The following is a 14,767-nucleotide window of genomic DNA, read 5'->3' as shown; positions in this document are numbered from 1 at the left end:
ACAGCAAAATGTACTTCTTGTGTCTTCATATTAAAGCAAATACAGATCAAAGAAATAATATTGATGCACAGCACAGTGTATGCATGTCTACCTACAAAATATAGTGAAAACATATATAAAGGTACTATTGAAATAATTACTTAATTTTCACACCTTCCTCCCAAGATATGGGATGAAAATAAAATACAATTGCTACCAGTGTGAACTAATTAACATATCTACTGCCTGTTGTATGTTTGAACAATGTGTAAATATCAGCCGGTAGCTTTTGTCATTACGTAGTTACTTGATATTTTCAAAATGCCAAAGTTCCCCACAAATAAAACATATAATCCATTTTCTGCCAACATGTTTCAAAATTTCATTTCTACTTATTAACTCAGTAATAACATACATGTATATTTATGTATAAAAATTACTGGCTCAAAATATCAAACTAATTCAGCCCCTATATTGAAACCTGAATTAATCCATTCTTTAATGTTTCCCCATGTGCTTCAGATTTGAATCCACATTCAAAGACATGCATATCTGACTTTTTAATCAGAGAAACAGAACCATTCACAATTCATGCTTTTTGCAGATCAAAGAATACTCTTGTCTCAGTATCTGGCAGTTGTAAGAAATGTTAGATTTGAGAAAAAAACAACTGTAGAGAAATTCCAGTGCAAGTGAATTGATAAAAACTAACATCATTTTACCTGTACAAAGTAGTTCAACTAAAACATTAAATTTTAATTTTAATAAATTCTGTGTAATTTTTTCCCCAAATCAATCATTTTAAAACTTTGCTCAAAACTTAAGCAGTCATGAATATTTTCTTTGTCGAACATTATCATTTGATTTGAGGAGTAATGAAAAATTCAAAACTGTGAAAATTTCCAGAGTATCTGTGTTTACTCTCCCAATAAATTTTTGTGATTGGTACATTTTTTATTTTAAAAAGTTTGGAGGGGAATAAAATGATCAGAAAACAATACCTGCAACAAAGATATTTTCTTTCCAAAGACCTGTATTCTTTTACCTTAATAATCTCTTTCTTGACCCCTATGACCTTAAGTTCATCTGATATAGTTACTCTTCTTCCTTGTAACTTAGGATAGATGAGCCTAATTCTAGGTAGTCAGTCCAATCTTTTTTTCAGTGAATCAATTTGCATATTAGATTATGCACCAATCTATCTTGCAATGTAAGAAGACCAATTGTATAAGCCTAAGGCAATTACAGTGTGATATCACTTCAGATCTGTCTGTTACCAAGTAATTCCCCTTACCTTTAAAGTTTGATGTAGATGCCCTTACCTTCATGTGATCTGTATTTAAATTTGGTCTAGAATTATTGATGAGCCTAGGTATGAGATATGCTTGTCTTTTAGAGTTACTGCCCTTACCTTTTTGTAATCTGTATTCAAATTTGAGGTAAATGAGCTGTGGTATGAGCTAAGTCTGTCTGTTACAGAGTTGTTTCTCTTATCTTTATGCAACCTGTATTTAAGTTTGGTGTAAATGACCTCAGGTATGAGCTAGGTCTGACTACTACAGAATTACTGCCCTTACCTTTTTAGTAAATCTGTATGTAAGTTTGATTAGATGAGCCCAGGTCTGTCCATAACAGTTATTACTCTTACTGTCCATTACAGAGTTATTGCCATTACATTATTGTAATCTGTATTTAAGTCTGAAGTATATGAGCCAAGGTATGATCTAGGTCTGTCTGTCATAAATTTACTGTCATAACCTTTACGTAATCTGTATTTGATGTAAATGAGTCCTGGTATGAGCACGATCTGTCTGTTACTGATTTATTGTCCTTACCTTTTTGTAATCTGTATTTAAGTTTGATGTAGATGAGCCCAGGTATGAGCTAGGTCTGTCTGTTCTGTGACTGAAACGATCAGATGATGCTATGTCTGATGTTGAGTTGTATCTCCCTGAGTATGAGTTCTGAAAGAGAGGGACACTTAACAATTAATATATCAGTCTTTGAAAATGAAATCTAAATGCCTGAACTTTTCCATTGGTTGTAAAAAAACACAGACAAAACAGTTGATTACATATAGTTTTTTTTTATTTATAAACAGTCTTTTTGGCTGCTGTTTATTTCAAGAAGTGTTGGAGCTTAATACAGATCTTAAGCTATCCTCATTAAATGGAATTCAATGTCTCTGAAAAAGCAAGATTGCTACATGTAGCCATATGTCCCATACAACTGCAAAAATTTGAAGTGCAAAAGCCCCATAGCTCCTGTTAAATTTGTAGAATCAAAATGGGGGCATAATATGATTCACTATATATTGTGATTAACAATCCCAAAAAAATTGGACAAAATCTGTTGAGCAGTTTCCAAAGAGTTGCATCCGCAATGTGTTCATATACTGAATTATGTACAAATTCAAAAAGTCCCATTACCTTACAAAATTGGAACCATATCTGTTGAATGGTTTTCAAGGAGTTGCCTCCACAAAGTGTGATGAATGGATGAACTGACACAGTTTTTTTTTAATACTTTGTGGCAGGGGAAAAAACTTATAAGACAAGGAGAATGGAATGGTGCTAAATTAAACTAACATTCTTCTAGAAGAAATAGTAATCCTTAAAAAACAATTAGGAGGTTTGGAACATGAACAAGACAGACAGACAGACAATAATATAGATCTATCAAAAGATTGACCGATCACTCAGGATAAAATCGTAGAGGGCAACACTTTTCTATCACAGCCTATATTTACACATTGACATTTAGCAGGTTTCAATCATACGTCCATATATATATTTTGTATTAACAAAACTTGAATCCTTTTATAGACAATCAAACATCAAAATAATGAGCAAGCGCAGTAAACAGGAATATGACTTTCACAATAAAAATGACAACTGAGGTTACAGGTGTTTAGTACCTAGATTCCTAAAAATATGATCATGCTACATAAGAGACAGATTACATTTTGCAAAAACTTTTACCTAGGATTGCAATAAAGTAAACAAAGCTCACAATCTGCTGAACAGAATTGAAATAATAATGGAATAAGTTTAATACCACTCACCCTTGTTTCAATCATATTGTCCTAGTAAAATTATGACAATTATTGAAGTCATACAAAATTTCTGAACTATAGTTGTCAATTTCAATAACAAAAGGAAGTTTATTTAAAGAATTACCTATTTCTAGGGGTAATTAATACACTTGAGTTTAAAATCAGTCTAATTTTTCTATCAACTGAAGCCGAAAATTGAACAAAAAGATTTCTGTACTAAGTTAGAGCATCTTTTTGTTTAAATTTATAAGAGCTATTCCATGCTTATTAAGAACATTTTTTGTAAATATAATCATTACAGGACAATGACCTTGTCATACTAATAACTATTCTGATGAAAGATTATAGATTGTTGTTACTGAAGATCAGGTTCAAGTGAGGTCAAAGGTTACATACTTTCATAACAACATGTATAAATTTGAAAACATTTCAAGACATAAGATCTTGTGTATAAATTTGAAATCATATGTCAGCCGTCTATTACTAAATTGTAAAAAAGAATAAATGTAACTAAATTGATGATAAATCAAGCATAAATCAGACATTGCTAAATCATTCTCGCAATTTCAACACAGTAACACCATTCCCATGAATAATTTCCTTTTATTTCTAATACAGAGCATTGTTTAGCAAACCATCCCCCTTTTTTGTCAATTGCAAAATTAAGACACACAGAGAGGCACATTGTTTACAATAATTTACATCAGATGTACATAGTCAGCATCTGTATTTTCCAAGAACTATGAATGTAAGTGGTTGAGTGCAGAATATATTCCAAGAATAATGATATTTTGTCTGAGCTATAAACATGAAGAGAAAATTCTCTTTTAATTAGGCAATGGATGACTCACCGATCACTGTATTTATCATCAATAACTTCAGAGGTAAAAACAAGGGGGTAAAGTTTCTAAATTTACACTGGGATTTAATAGAGATATAGAGGGTTACCACAATATGATCAAGAATGAAAGGTCAAATGTCAAGAGAAACCAGAGCAACCACAACTAAGTTCAAATTATAAGAGTCCCACCTTAAGTTTCAGAAGCTTCAAAAGTCACGGAAAATATTAAGTTTCTACTCTTAATTTCAGAAGCCTCAAATATGATGAAGTGGGGAAAATATCCTCTCTATTTCCAGAATCCTCCCCTAGAATGCTTTTGTAGTTAGTGATACAGAAACAAATGTTAGTTTTGGATTCATTGTCTTGTTATAGTCATGTGACTACAAAAATTCCATAGGCACGTCAAGTCAAATAACAGGCTAAATTTTTCAAAAGTATCTATGTATCTCAGCCATATTTACAATAATAAACCAAGTATATCATGATAATCTGACTGGGATGAAGAGTTCTGTTGGCAGGTTAAAGTAGTGTTATGCTCAATTTTTCAAAGCCATAAAAATATAAAGTGATAGAAGCTGAAAAACAAAAGGCTCCCAGAAGTCTGAATTGCTCACCTGGTTAAATTTTGCCTTCCAAGGGCGATAAATTTAAAAAGGAGTTGACCCAACAATTTTGACTCATAAAAAACATCCTTTTTCATCTTACAAGGGCAATAACTCTTACCAGAAATCATCTGACAACTTTGATCCATTCAAGACCTTTGTAGGTTCTTATAATAAATCATTTCAGCCATTGAAAGAATTTGGCTAAATCTAACAGTTTTGGAGATATGCAAAAAAACTTCTGTCTGACCCCAATGTTCTATTTTTAGTAAAGCAGCAATTTTTTTCAACAGATCAAAAATCCCTACACCAGCTCTATGCACCATACCCCAAGGAACATCCATACTAAGTTTGGTTTAAATTGGTCGAGTAGTGTCAGAATAGAAGATTTTGAAAAGAAATAACATTAAAATAGCAGAAAATGTCGAAAAAGGGCAATAACTCTGACATGACTGAACAGATTAAAACAAAATAGGATAGACCTCACCATGCTAGACACCTTTACTCTATGTCAAAATTTGGCTAAACCTTACACTTTTGGAGATATATGTGAAAAACTACTGTCTGACCCCTATGTTCTATTCTTACTATCAGCGGCCATGTTTTTCAAAGAATCAAAAATCCCCACATCAGTTCTATGCAGGATACACCAAGAAACATTAATTCCAAGTTTGGTTCCAATTGGTCAAGTAGTGTCATAGAAGAAGAGTTTTGAAAAATTGTTAAAGACGTATGACGATGACGACGGAAGCCAAGTGATGGAAATAGCTCTAATGGTCTGTGGCCAGGTGATCTCAAAAGAGCTCAAAATTTATGTATCAGACAGACAGACATTCTGAACTAAACCATATTACCACTTCTGCTTGGTATAATGAATACACATTGTTACATTAGTACTAAGAATATACAACAGTATATTGAAGTAAAATTCTGAAGGACAAGCTTTGATCTTCAGATGAAAAGAGGCCACATTTTGTGCTCTTTAAAATCTACTGATAATAATTTATGACATACTGATAAGTAGAAGATCAGTTCAACAAGGCATTTCAAGTACACATTCATATCTTTTATCCAAACAACTTTTAAATCTTGTAGTCAACATGATATAATCACAAGTAGCCTATTTTTTCCATAACAAATTAACTGTTCATGAGAAGTCAACTTGTTCTATATTATTTATCCTCAACCATGTAATAACTGTGTCAAACCCTACTGTAAACCATGAAATTTTCACAGTAGTTTAACGTTTGCTATTTTCGTGGTAAGACCTGTTATGTGAAAATGAAACAGTTGTGAATATTTTCTTTGAGAACATTATAATATGATTTAAAAAACAATCCTAAAGGAGTATGTTCAGAAATTATCAAAATCAGCCCCAAAAACTTAAGTATTTCAATTAAATTTGAAAATTAACTAGTTGAATATGTGATTTTGTTTAAAACAAAGTTCCATTGCTGTTAATGCATGTGTTGCACTAAAATTGAAGATGAAATTAAAGCACAATTAGAAAATTTAGCCAAATTATGTTAAAATAGCTTATTTCACAAGACATGTTTATGTAGAAAATATAGAGTGCAGATGTCAAACTTTAAAAATATTTATACTAAAATAGCCTTGTGTACTATCAAAACTCTTCACAAAAGATTTTGTTATTCATAGCTTGCACTCTATATTTTTGCATTAAAACACTACAGCTTGTATTTTCTGTATATTAGTATTCAGATAGTAATTTTAGCTTTAAAATAGGCAAAAAGAAAATTTCAAATAAGTTGAAATTTTGGCAAAATAGTAGGCCTGAAACTCGTGTTGGTAAATTTACCCCTTTAAAACTGTTTGACTAATCATTTTTTGAAAATTCTGAGAAAAAAATATGTGCAAATCTTGTGGTTAACAGTACTTCTGAAGACCAGCTAGCAATAAGTTCAGCACCCCAGGATGATGAAATGAACACACTTGCAGTTAGGTTTATGAAAGATGACAACAAGTAGTGGGTAACATTGAGTTAAACAGTCTATAAGCTTTTCGAAACAGCTCCTTCAAAATATCTTTAGGATATTTTCCTGGGAATATACAGAAAAGTGTTACAAAGAGGGCATTATTCAGTTTAATTACTGTACTTTAATGAATTGTTTTATGCTTTAGTTGGATTATCTCCCTTTGAAGTCCCCTAACAGTAACCATATTCCTTCATCAACATGTACATATGTTGCCCAACCTTCCTTTACAATTTCATCAAATTCCCTTGAATAGTTTAAGAGGATTTGTACTTATGAGGTTTTAACATATAAAACTCTTTAAGTTGGATTATTTCCCTTTTGAATCACCTGACAGTTACTATATTCCTTCATGCACATCTACATATCATGCCAAATAATCCAGTAAAATTTCATCAAAATCCCTTGAGTGGTATAAGAGAAGTTGTGATTACAAACAAATATGCAATTATGTGGATAGATAGATGGATGGATGGACACACAGCTAGACAAGACTGAGTGATTCCTATGTATCTCCAAAACTTTGTTTGCAGGGGGTATAATTAACAATAGTTTACTGATGTATTTTAAAATTAATGTAATATAGAAATAGCTTTATTCTAAATGGAATCTGCTAGTTAACAGTAGAAGAATAAGCATTCTTAAAAGTTTAATTCAATTGTGAAAATCTAAAACCTTATTTTATTTTTCATTTAGCCAAACTCAAGAGTTTTTCTTTTCTCCAGAAAAATGAATTATACCACTGCTTGATTAGAAAGTGATTGTTACTTGATGAGTTTTCAGCCAGTCATTGACTGTACTCTAACATTATATGTACATAATAATATTTTAATACACTTCCAAATGCAGGAAAAAAAGAGTAGTCCTTCAAACAGTATAAGTACAGATGTACTCTAAGGTTTTGTCACCATAGTAACTCAGGCCCATTAAACAAGAATTTGTAAATTTAGAGAAAACTATAAAACAGAAATAAGCAGCATGAAGCCAAACAAATGGCAATATAATGTTACATTCACTGACAAGATGACAAGTGATCAGAGCCAAAACCTATTCATAAAAAAGAGGGAAAAAGGGGGATGGGAGACTTCAAGGTTAGGTAGGGAAAAAACAGGATTGATTACAATACACTATTAAGAATTCCCTCATGATAGTAATTTATGTTTAAATCTTCAATTGTTCTAAACAAAATGTCCTGTATAGTCCATAACAAACTTAAACAGTTCTACAGTCTTCATAGCAGTCAAAACCTTGAGTTGAGACTTAACACTGAACGGCATAACAAGCTAAAACTCAAAATACTCATAAAGTTGATGACTAAGCAATGTGACTATTATTCTATACAATGTTATTATATATTTTTACCAAACTGTGTACCATGCTCAGCGTAACATTTCTCTAATCAACTGTTAATATAAATATCTTATAATGTCTAATGGATAATATGGACTTTACCATAGATAGATATTCATTCTGAGTATAGATAGAAGTGTCACATAAAAATACGTTTGCATAGCCATTTCATAAGGGGAGGGGGTATTCATTCTGAGTATAGATAGAAGTGTCACAAAAAAATAAGTTTGCATAGCCATTTCATAAGGGGAGGGGGTATTCATTCTGAGTAGGCAGGGTAGGTAGTGGTACTCCTGTCACTGTCTATAAATCTTTAGGCTGGCATTTATGGGAACACCAAATGCTGCAAAACTTACTCAAGCTAAAGAGATAGACTTCAACAGACTAATTTCTCCCTATTATAAGTCTATCTTCTTGAATGTACTGGGCATTTTCTAAGATTTAATTGTATACATGTACATTTTTTTACAAGACTGTTATAAACTTCAGATTGTACAGTTTGAAAGTCTCCAGGAATTGATTATGAGACAACTGATGCAATCAATTAAAAATGTCTCCCTCCACTCTTATCTTCAAATAAACAATAGACCTATGGAGTTACTGTGCTGAACCTTCTGCCATCACAAAGAAAAACTCTTGATCTGAATGTTCAAGGAGAGATTTGTAAAGAAAAAAAGAGGAAGGGTACCAACATTCTTTTTAGACTCCAGAGATCAAACAATGCCTGTTCTGAACAACATCATCAAGGTTGGCATTACATGAAAATGAGCAATGCCAGAGCAAGTTCTATACAGATTCTGTCATATAAGTGACATTGATGTAAGACTTCAATGATGCACTACAGAAACATTTCAGATAATCACTATACATACAACAGCAATAAATATACAAACCCTAAGGTACGGTGAATGATGAGATGAAGAATGATAAAGTCCAGGATACGAATGTGTGGACCCATGTCCTGTAGATCCTATACTAGAAATACTACTGGTAGATCCTGCTCTAGAACTATATCCTGATCCTAGCCCTGAACTGTGTAAACTTGGACTAGGAGAACTTCCATAGCTGCTGTATAGTCCTGGGGTATAGCTACCAGGGTAACTTCCCAGGCTATAGCGATTATAGTTATAAGACATAGCACCACATGGTAAGAATGTTACAGAATCAAAAACTATGTATTTCTTCAACAGCTGATGTGCCAGATGGATTATGCCATTTTATTGATTAGGGGGTGGTAATCAATTTGGGTTGCACCATTTCCAATAGATTAAGGGGTTTTATCAAAGAACTTGATAAAAACAAAAACAGAAATATCTATAAATAAATTTATGGCTAAGAGAGTGATTTTATTATTCTTATGGTCACTTATCAATTAGCACTGACATGAATAAATACCTGGGAAATTAATTGGCCCCAAGCTCAATGGGTTTTCAAACTAAATATCAATTTGCCTGTCCCCAAGTTAAGTATAGGGTGTTTAAAGATAGACCTTTACCAACATTATATGTTTATTTTACAAATACAAACTATTTTTGCCACTTATATCTATACTTATTTGTGTACTTTCCAAAGAGGCTCACAAGAGGTGAAAAAAATAAAAAAAATAAAAACAATTTATCATGGAATGTTGTTTCTGCATGAAAAGAACTAGGCAAATCCCCCTTTTCTAAACATTATAATGATATTAACCATACTTTCAATAAGACACTGGAAGTCTTTCATTAAATTAATCCACAGTACACTAGCAAGATCAAATAACATCTCACCTGTGCAAATCCCATTTCAGCTAAATGCCATATGCTTGATCTCATGAGGAAGAAAAAGAGGACATAAGTATTTTAAAAATTTTCTGCAACCTCCTTTCAAAATCAAACAAAAGAAATTTCATGGGACAAAACAAATCCCCTGGCCTTTATTTTGTTTATATTTAACATCTAATAAATGTTTACAATGCACACACCAGTTATTTTCGCATTTCTAAATGCAGGGGTTTCATTATTTTTTTTTTTTAAATTCAGGTACCTTTCACTTTGTAGAAGGTACTGTAGGGATGCCTTTCAGCAGCTTCAGATAAAAGTAACAGGGTTCAGTCTCTTTAAAGAAAAGCCTGAAAATGTCTCCGAACTTCCAGCTGTTCTCATTTTTATAGAATTTGTCACGACAAAAAAAAAAAAAAAAAAAAACAACATACAGATAGAGAGTAGAAAAATAATTGAAATCAAGAATAAACTGAAGGAGAATCAGTTTCCCCCATGTAATATGAAGAAAACTTATACAATATAAAATGGCTGGAACATTCTTGCAGAAATTTAATCACCAGCTTAAGAATGGAAGAAATAGTTATTCCTACATATCCCTACACTGTTTACAGAGAGGGTAAACAAAAACCTTTTTGCAGGGTGCGCATGGGTAGAAAAAAAATACCCTCAGTACTTCTAAATTCTCCTTAACATCTGCTGTAGATGATATCAGGCAGAAGGAATCTACAAGAGATTATTCTTTAATCTACCAGGTGATTAATGCCACAGCAGGAGATTTATTATCTCTAGAAGATAACCATCTTACTTTTTCTCTCAATAATTAGTCTACTGCATAGCAGAGAAATATTGGGAGAACCAGAATATGTGACTATCTGTATCTAATGCCTTGCCTGGCAGGATCATGTCTACACCAAAAAAAACCCCCATGATTTACAAGTTATCCAAATTTTCTCATGTCCTCCACCTGATGGCACTTTAGCTGAGCACTGAACGATCAACGGCAATAAATGTCTTATATAATCACCATATGACTCTCATATTCAAACTTTTCAAAATTTTAATTTTGGCAAATTGATATCGAAAGTTACTCAGCTATTTCTCGGTAAGAATATAAAAGGTAGCAGCAGTAAACAACATTTCAATGAATATCAAGCCATGTTGTATTTATGTATGATGCATGAATTACTTCAAAAATTCATACAGTGGTTAAAAATATTTGTACTTGTATGACTTTGTAATGTAAAACCTTCAGATCGATTATCTCCCTTAGCGGTGATCCAACAGTAATAATTCCCTTAATGTTCTTTAATATTTGATGCCTAATGATCCGCAAAAAAATTCCTCAAAATCAATTCAGTGATTTAGGGGAAGTTTTCTTACAAGATTTAATAAATAAAGTCAGCAAGTTGGATTATCTATCCATTAGAATACATTCCTTTCAAATAATCTACATATCATGCCTAACCCTCACTTAGTATTTTCTCAAAAACAATTGAATGGTTGAGACATTGTACTAAAAAGATGTGTGGGCAGGACCTACAAATAGAGTGATACTAGTACATGTATAGGGGATATAATGTTTAAAATGCCATTCAGATAATTAACCATTATTTAGGATGATGTTGAAGAAAAATGTCCCAACAATTTGGATAAGAGTAATTACCTATAAATGGATGTTTTCCAACTTAATACAATATAAACAATATAAGTGTTCTTACATACAAAGGGCAACTACTCCTACTCATCTAGAATTTATCTTTTAATGGAATAAATCATGTTTTGTATTAGTAGTCTAAATATAAAAAAAAAAAACTGAAAAAAAATTAAATGGGTTCAATACTTAAGGACTGATTCTAAATACTATATTTAGTGAAGATCAAATTGAAAGGAGTTGATAGTGATATTGATTCACAAACAATACCATTACTTTTGTAACTTCATTGAAAAAGAGGTAATTTTTAATAAACAGCAGGGCTAAAGCACATGATGTAAAATCACTCCCTTCTTGCAGAGATTTTACGAGGTCAACAAACAAAGCAGAAATTGGCATAATCGAAAGTAAATATACTGTTAAAAATATCATAATGGTAAAAACTGGATTTGAAACAGCGGAAATCTGCTAAAAAACGAAAGAAAATCATCCCTATTTTTATAACAAAAGTTTCATAATTTGAAATTAATAAATTTGGAAAACCTTAAATTTCAATAAGGAGAATAAATTTCTCATAAAGGACAGTTGAAATTTTATTTACATTTTAAGTCCTGGACCTAACATGTTTTACATTTACTCTTAATGAGGATTTTTCACTTTCTTGTGGGCCTTTCTTTTGGATGCAAAAAAGTCCTGGACCTTTCACTCTTATAACCCTATGGATTTTTAAGTATGACACAATTTCATAATCACATGTAGTATAAGTTAATAAAATCAATATATCCAAGTGAACTTCAGTATTCTACAACACTGTAAATTTACAAGACAACCATTTCTTAACAAGTATATATCTTATGTTATACATGACAGTACATCTATGCTCAAAGTTATTGAGACAGTACAATTCTATATGAGGAGAAAAAAAAAGAGACTTACTCTATCTTTTTCTTCTTCTTTCTTATCATCCTCATCATCGTCCTGAAAAATATATGAAATTTTTGATAAATACATCATCTCTCAATACAATTGTACTATAATGTTTGAGTAATTAAGATATATATATATCAAACAGTTTTAAAGCCAGCACTCCACAGTTTATTTTAGTTTCACACTTTTGGCTAGGGATGAAAAATGACATAAATGGAAACCGGTGGTTGCTATAGTGATTAAAAATGAAGAATCTATTGTTGATAAAACATTTTCTGAAAAAAAGGGGACTTTTAAAAGTATTTTGCAATGTTTTATATATTTTCAATGTTGAAGGGGCTTTTTTTCAATGACAATTTGACTTCATTGTGAAAGTGTAAGTAAGTCAATTTTTCACCATGCTAAATTTAATAAGTGGATTACAAAGTGAAATAGCTCAAAATCTAACCGGCGATGCCCATATGAGGAAGGGGTTTTCGAAGGAAAAAGTTTGAACAGTTTCAGAGGATGAAATAAAAATTCCAGATACTTTGCGGGAAATTTGATATTTTTAAACCTGATTTTATGAACTTTTTTGCAAATTTTCCCATATTTTTGCATGGTTTCTGTGGTAACCCTATATGCTGTGGGTAATTTTTTTCCAGAAAATTTTTACTGCTTCCTGAAGGCCTTGGCTAGAGCTATTTCTAGATATATAAATTTACAGATGCTTGACATTTTTTTAAAGAGATAAATGTTACAAAGCATCAGATTACAAGACCAAAATTAGGCAGTTCTACAATACTGTGGATTGCTGGCAAAGTGACAGGGTAACCTAAAATACTGATTAAGGAGGTAGACCTAGAGTAAGGTACGAAACTCTTATAAATCATTGGAATGTTTGCATTCAGCATTTTACATCAATATTATGTATGCATCACAGTAACTTTGACTGATTTCATTCTGTTTCAAGTGAAAGCTTTACAGCCTTGGTGAAATTCAATATTATACAAACATATCACCGATTTCAGGAGTTATATAACAAACATAATTCCTTTTTCCTACAAGGTAAACATTCGTTTATATAAAATTTACCTTGCTAGGATCATAGTTAACAATGCCTGTAGACCTTCTCTCCCTACGATTCCGTCGGGCTCGTATTGCTGATGGCTCTTTTTTCTCATCTTTTTCGTCACCTACAGCAACAAATTAATATACAACATCATACAATTTAAAAGCATTACTTCTGCATTAACAGTTGCTTATGTACTTGAAATTAAAATCAACACAAATTAGATTGATTGATTGTTGGGGTTTAATGCCCGAGCAGCAATACTTCAGCTATAATCAGGCGATGAACATGAAAGGGATGATAAAATGAACATGAAATGATGATGATGAAATGAAACAAGAGGCTCCCAGTAGCCTGAATCGCTCACCTGGTTGAATTTTGCCTTTCAAGGGCAATAAATTAAACAAGAAGTTGTCCAACAATTTTGACTCAGGAAAACTTTGATAGGACTTATTATAAGGATCATTTCAGTAATTGAAAGTCTAAATCTATCATAGTTTTCAAGACATTGGCTGAAAACTATAAAAAAAAACCCCAAAAACCTGTCATTTTCCCCTGTTAAGGGCAATAACTCTTATAAGAAAGCGTCTGACAAATTTTATGCCAGAAGACTTTTGTAGTCCTAAATATAAGGATCATTACAGCTATTGAAAGAATTTGGCTAAACCTAACGGTTTTGGAGATATATGCAAAAAACTACTGTCTGACCCCTATGTTCTATTTTTAGTAACAGTGGCCATGTTTTTCAACAGATCAAAAAGTAATTTTCAAAGTCTCACTGTGAATTCCCAGAACAAATGACATCTTAAAGATGCATACCGTTGCGAAGCTTGGAAAATAAGGCTTCCAAAATCATTATGCTAATGGTACGATGATAGTAGAATTCTTCACAAAATTTACTTGAATAAATAATACTGAAAATCCACATTTTTACCTGTTCTGCTAACTGACAGCATGGAGGCAAATTACTCACACATGTAAACAATATTCATACACTTTTGTAGTTAATTACATTTATGATTTTAAAGTACACATTCCCAGCTTCATTTCGACTACTTTAAATCATAATACAGACAAATAATGCACTTACAATGCATATGTCTAGGTTCAGTGTGTTTTTGGTACTACATGTTCTATTTTTAGTAACAGCGGCCATGCTTTTCAACAGATCAAAACTCCCCACATCAGTTCTATGCATAATACCCCAAGGAACATTCATACCAAGTTTGGTACCAATTGGTCAAGTGGTGTCAGAGGAGAAGATTTTTGAAAGAATGGGAAAAAATCATTGAAAAAGAGCAATAACTCCAACATGGCCAAATAAATTAAAATGAAAATTTGATCGCAGATAGATCTCATCATGCTGAACATTTTAACCCATGTCAGATTTGGCTAAACCTTACCGTTTTGGATATATATGTGAAAAACTATTGTCTGACCCCTATGTTCTATTTTTAGTAACACCAGTCATATTTTTCGATGGACCAAAAATCTCCTAACAGTTCTATGCAGGATACCCCAAGAAACATTCATACCAAGTTTTGTTCTAATTGGTCA

General features: G+C 32.1%; 1 protein-coding gene across 16 annotated transcripts in view; it reads right to left on the bottom strand.

Annotated features, from left to right (window-relative positions):
- LOC148614286 (protein phosphatase 1 regulatory subunit 12A-like) overlaps nt 1-14,767 on the bottom strand; it is a 65,886-nt gene that overhangs the window by 12,938 nt on the left and 38,181 nt on the right. For 13 of the 16 annotated variants that reach the window (XM_088588327.1, XM_088588325.1, XM_088588330.1 and 10 more), the window contains 4 exons: nt 13,234-13,334; nt 12,169-12,210; nt 1,815-1,943; nt 702-719 (listed from right to left, as the gene is read on the bottom strand). In XM_088588327.1, coding sequence (XP_088444453.1) covers nt 702-719; nt 1,815-1,943; nt 12,169-12,210; nt 13,234-13,334 — 290 coding nt within the window. The remainder of the gene's footprint in view (nt 1-701; nt 720-1,814; nt 1,944-12,168; nt 12,211-13,233; nt 13,335-14,767) is intronic. The other 3 variants (XM_088588319.1, XM_088588317.1, XM_088588328.1) reach the window with 1 other exon arrangement.

This window comes from Perna viridis, chromosome 6 (assembly GCF_037379345.1).
Source record: "Perna viridis isolate PV_CMFRI_1.1 ecotype Kerala chromosome 6, ASM3737934v1, whole genome shotgun sequence".
In the NCBI taxonomy this organism is placed as follows: domain Eukaryota; kingdom Metazoa; phylum Mollusca; class Bivalvia; order Mytilida; family Mytilidae; genus Perna; species Perna viridis.
The sequence above is the reverse complement of the archived record's forward strand: the minus strand, read 5'-3'. Positions and strand labels throughout refer to the sequence as shown.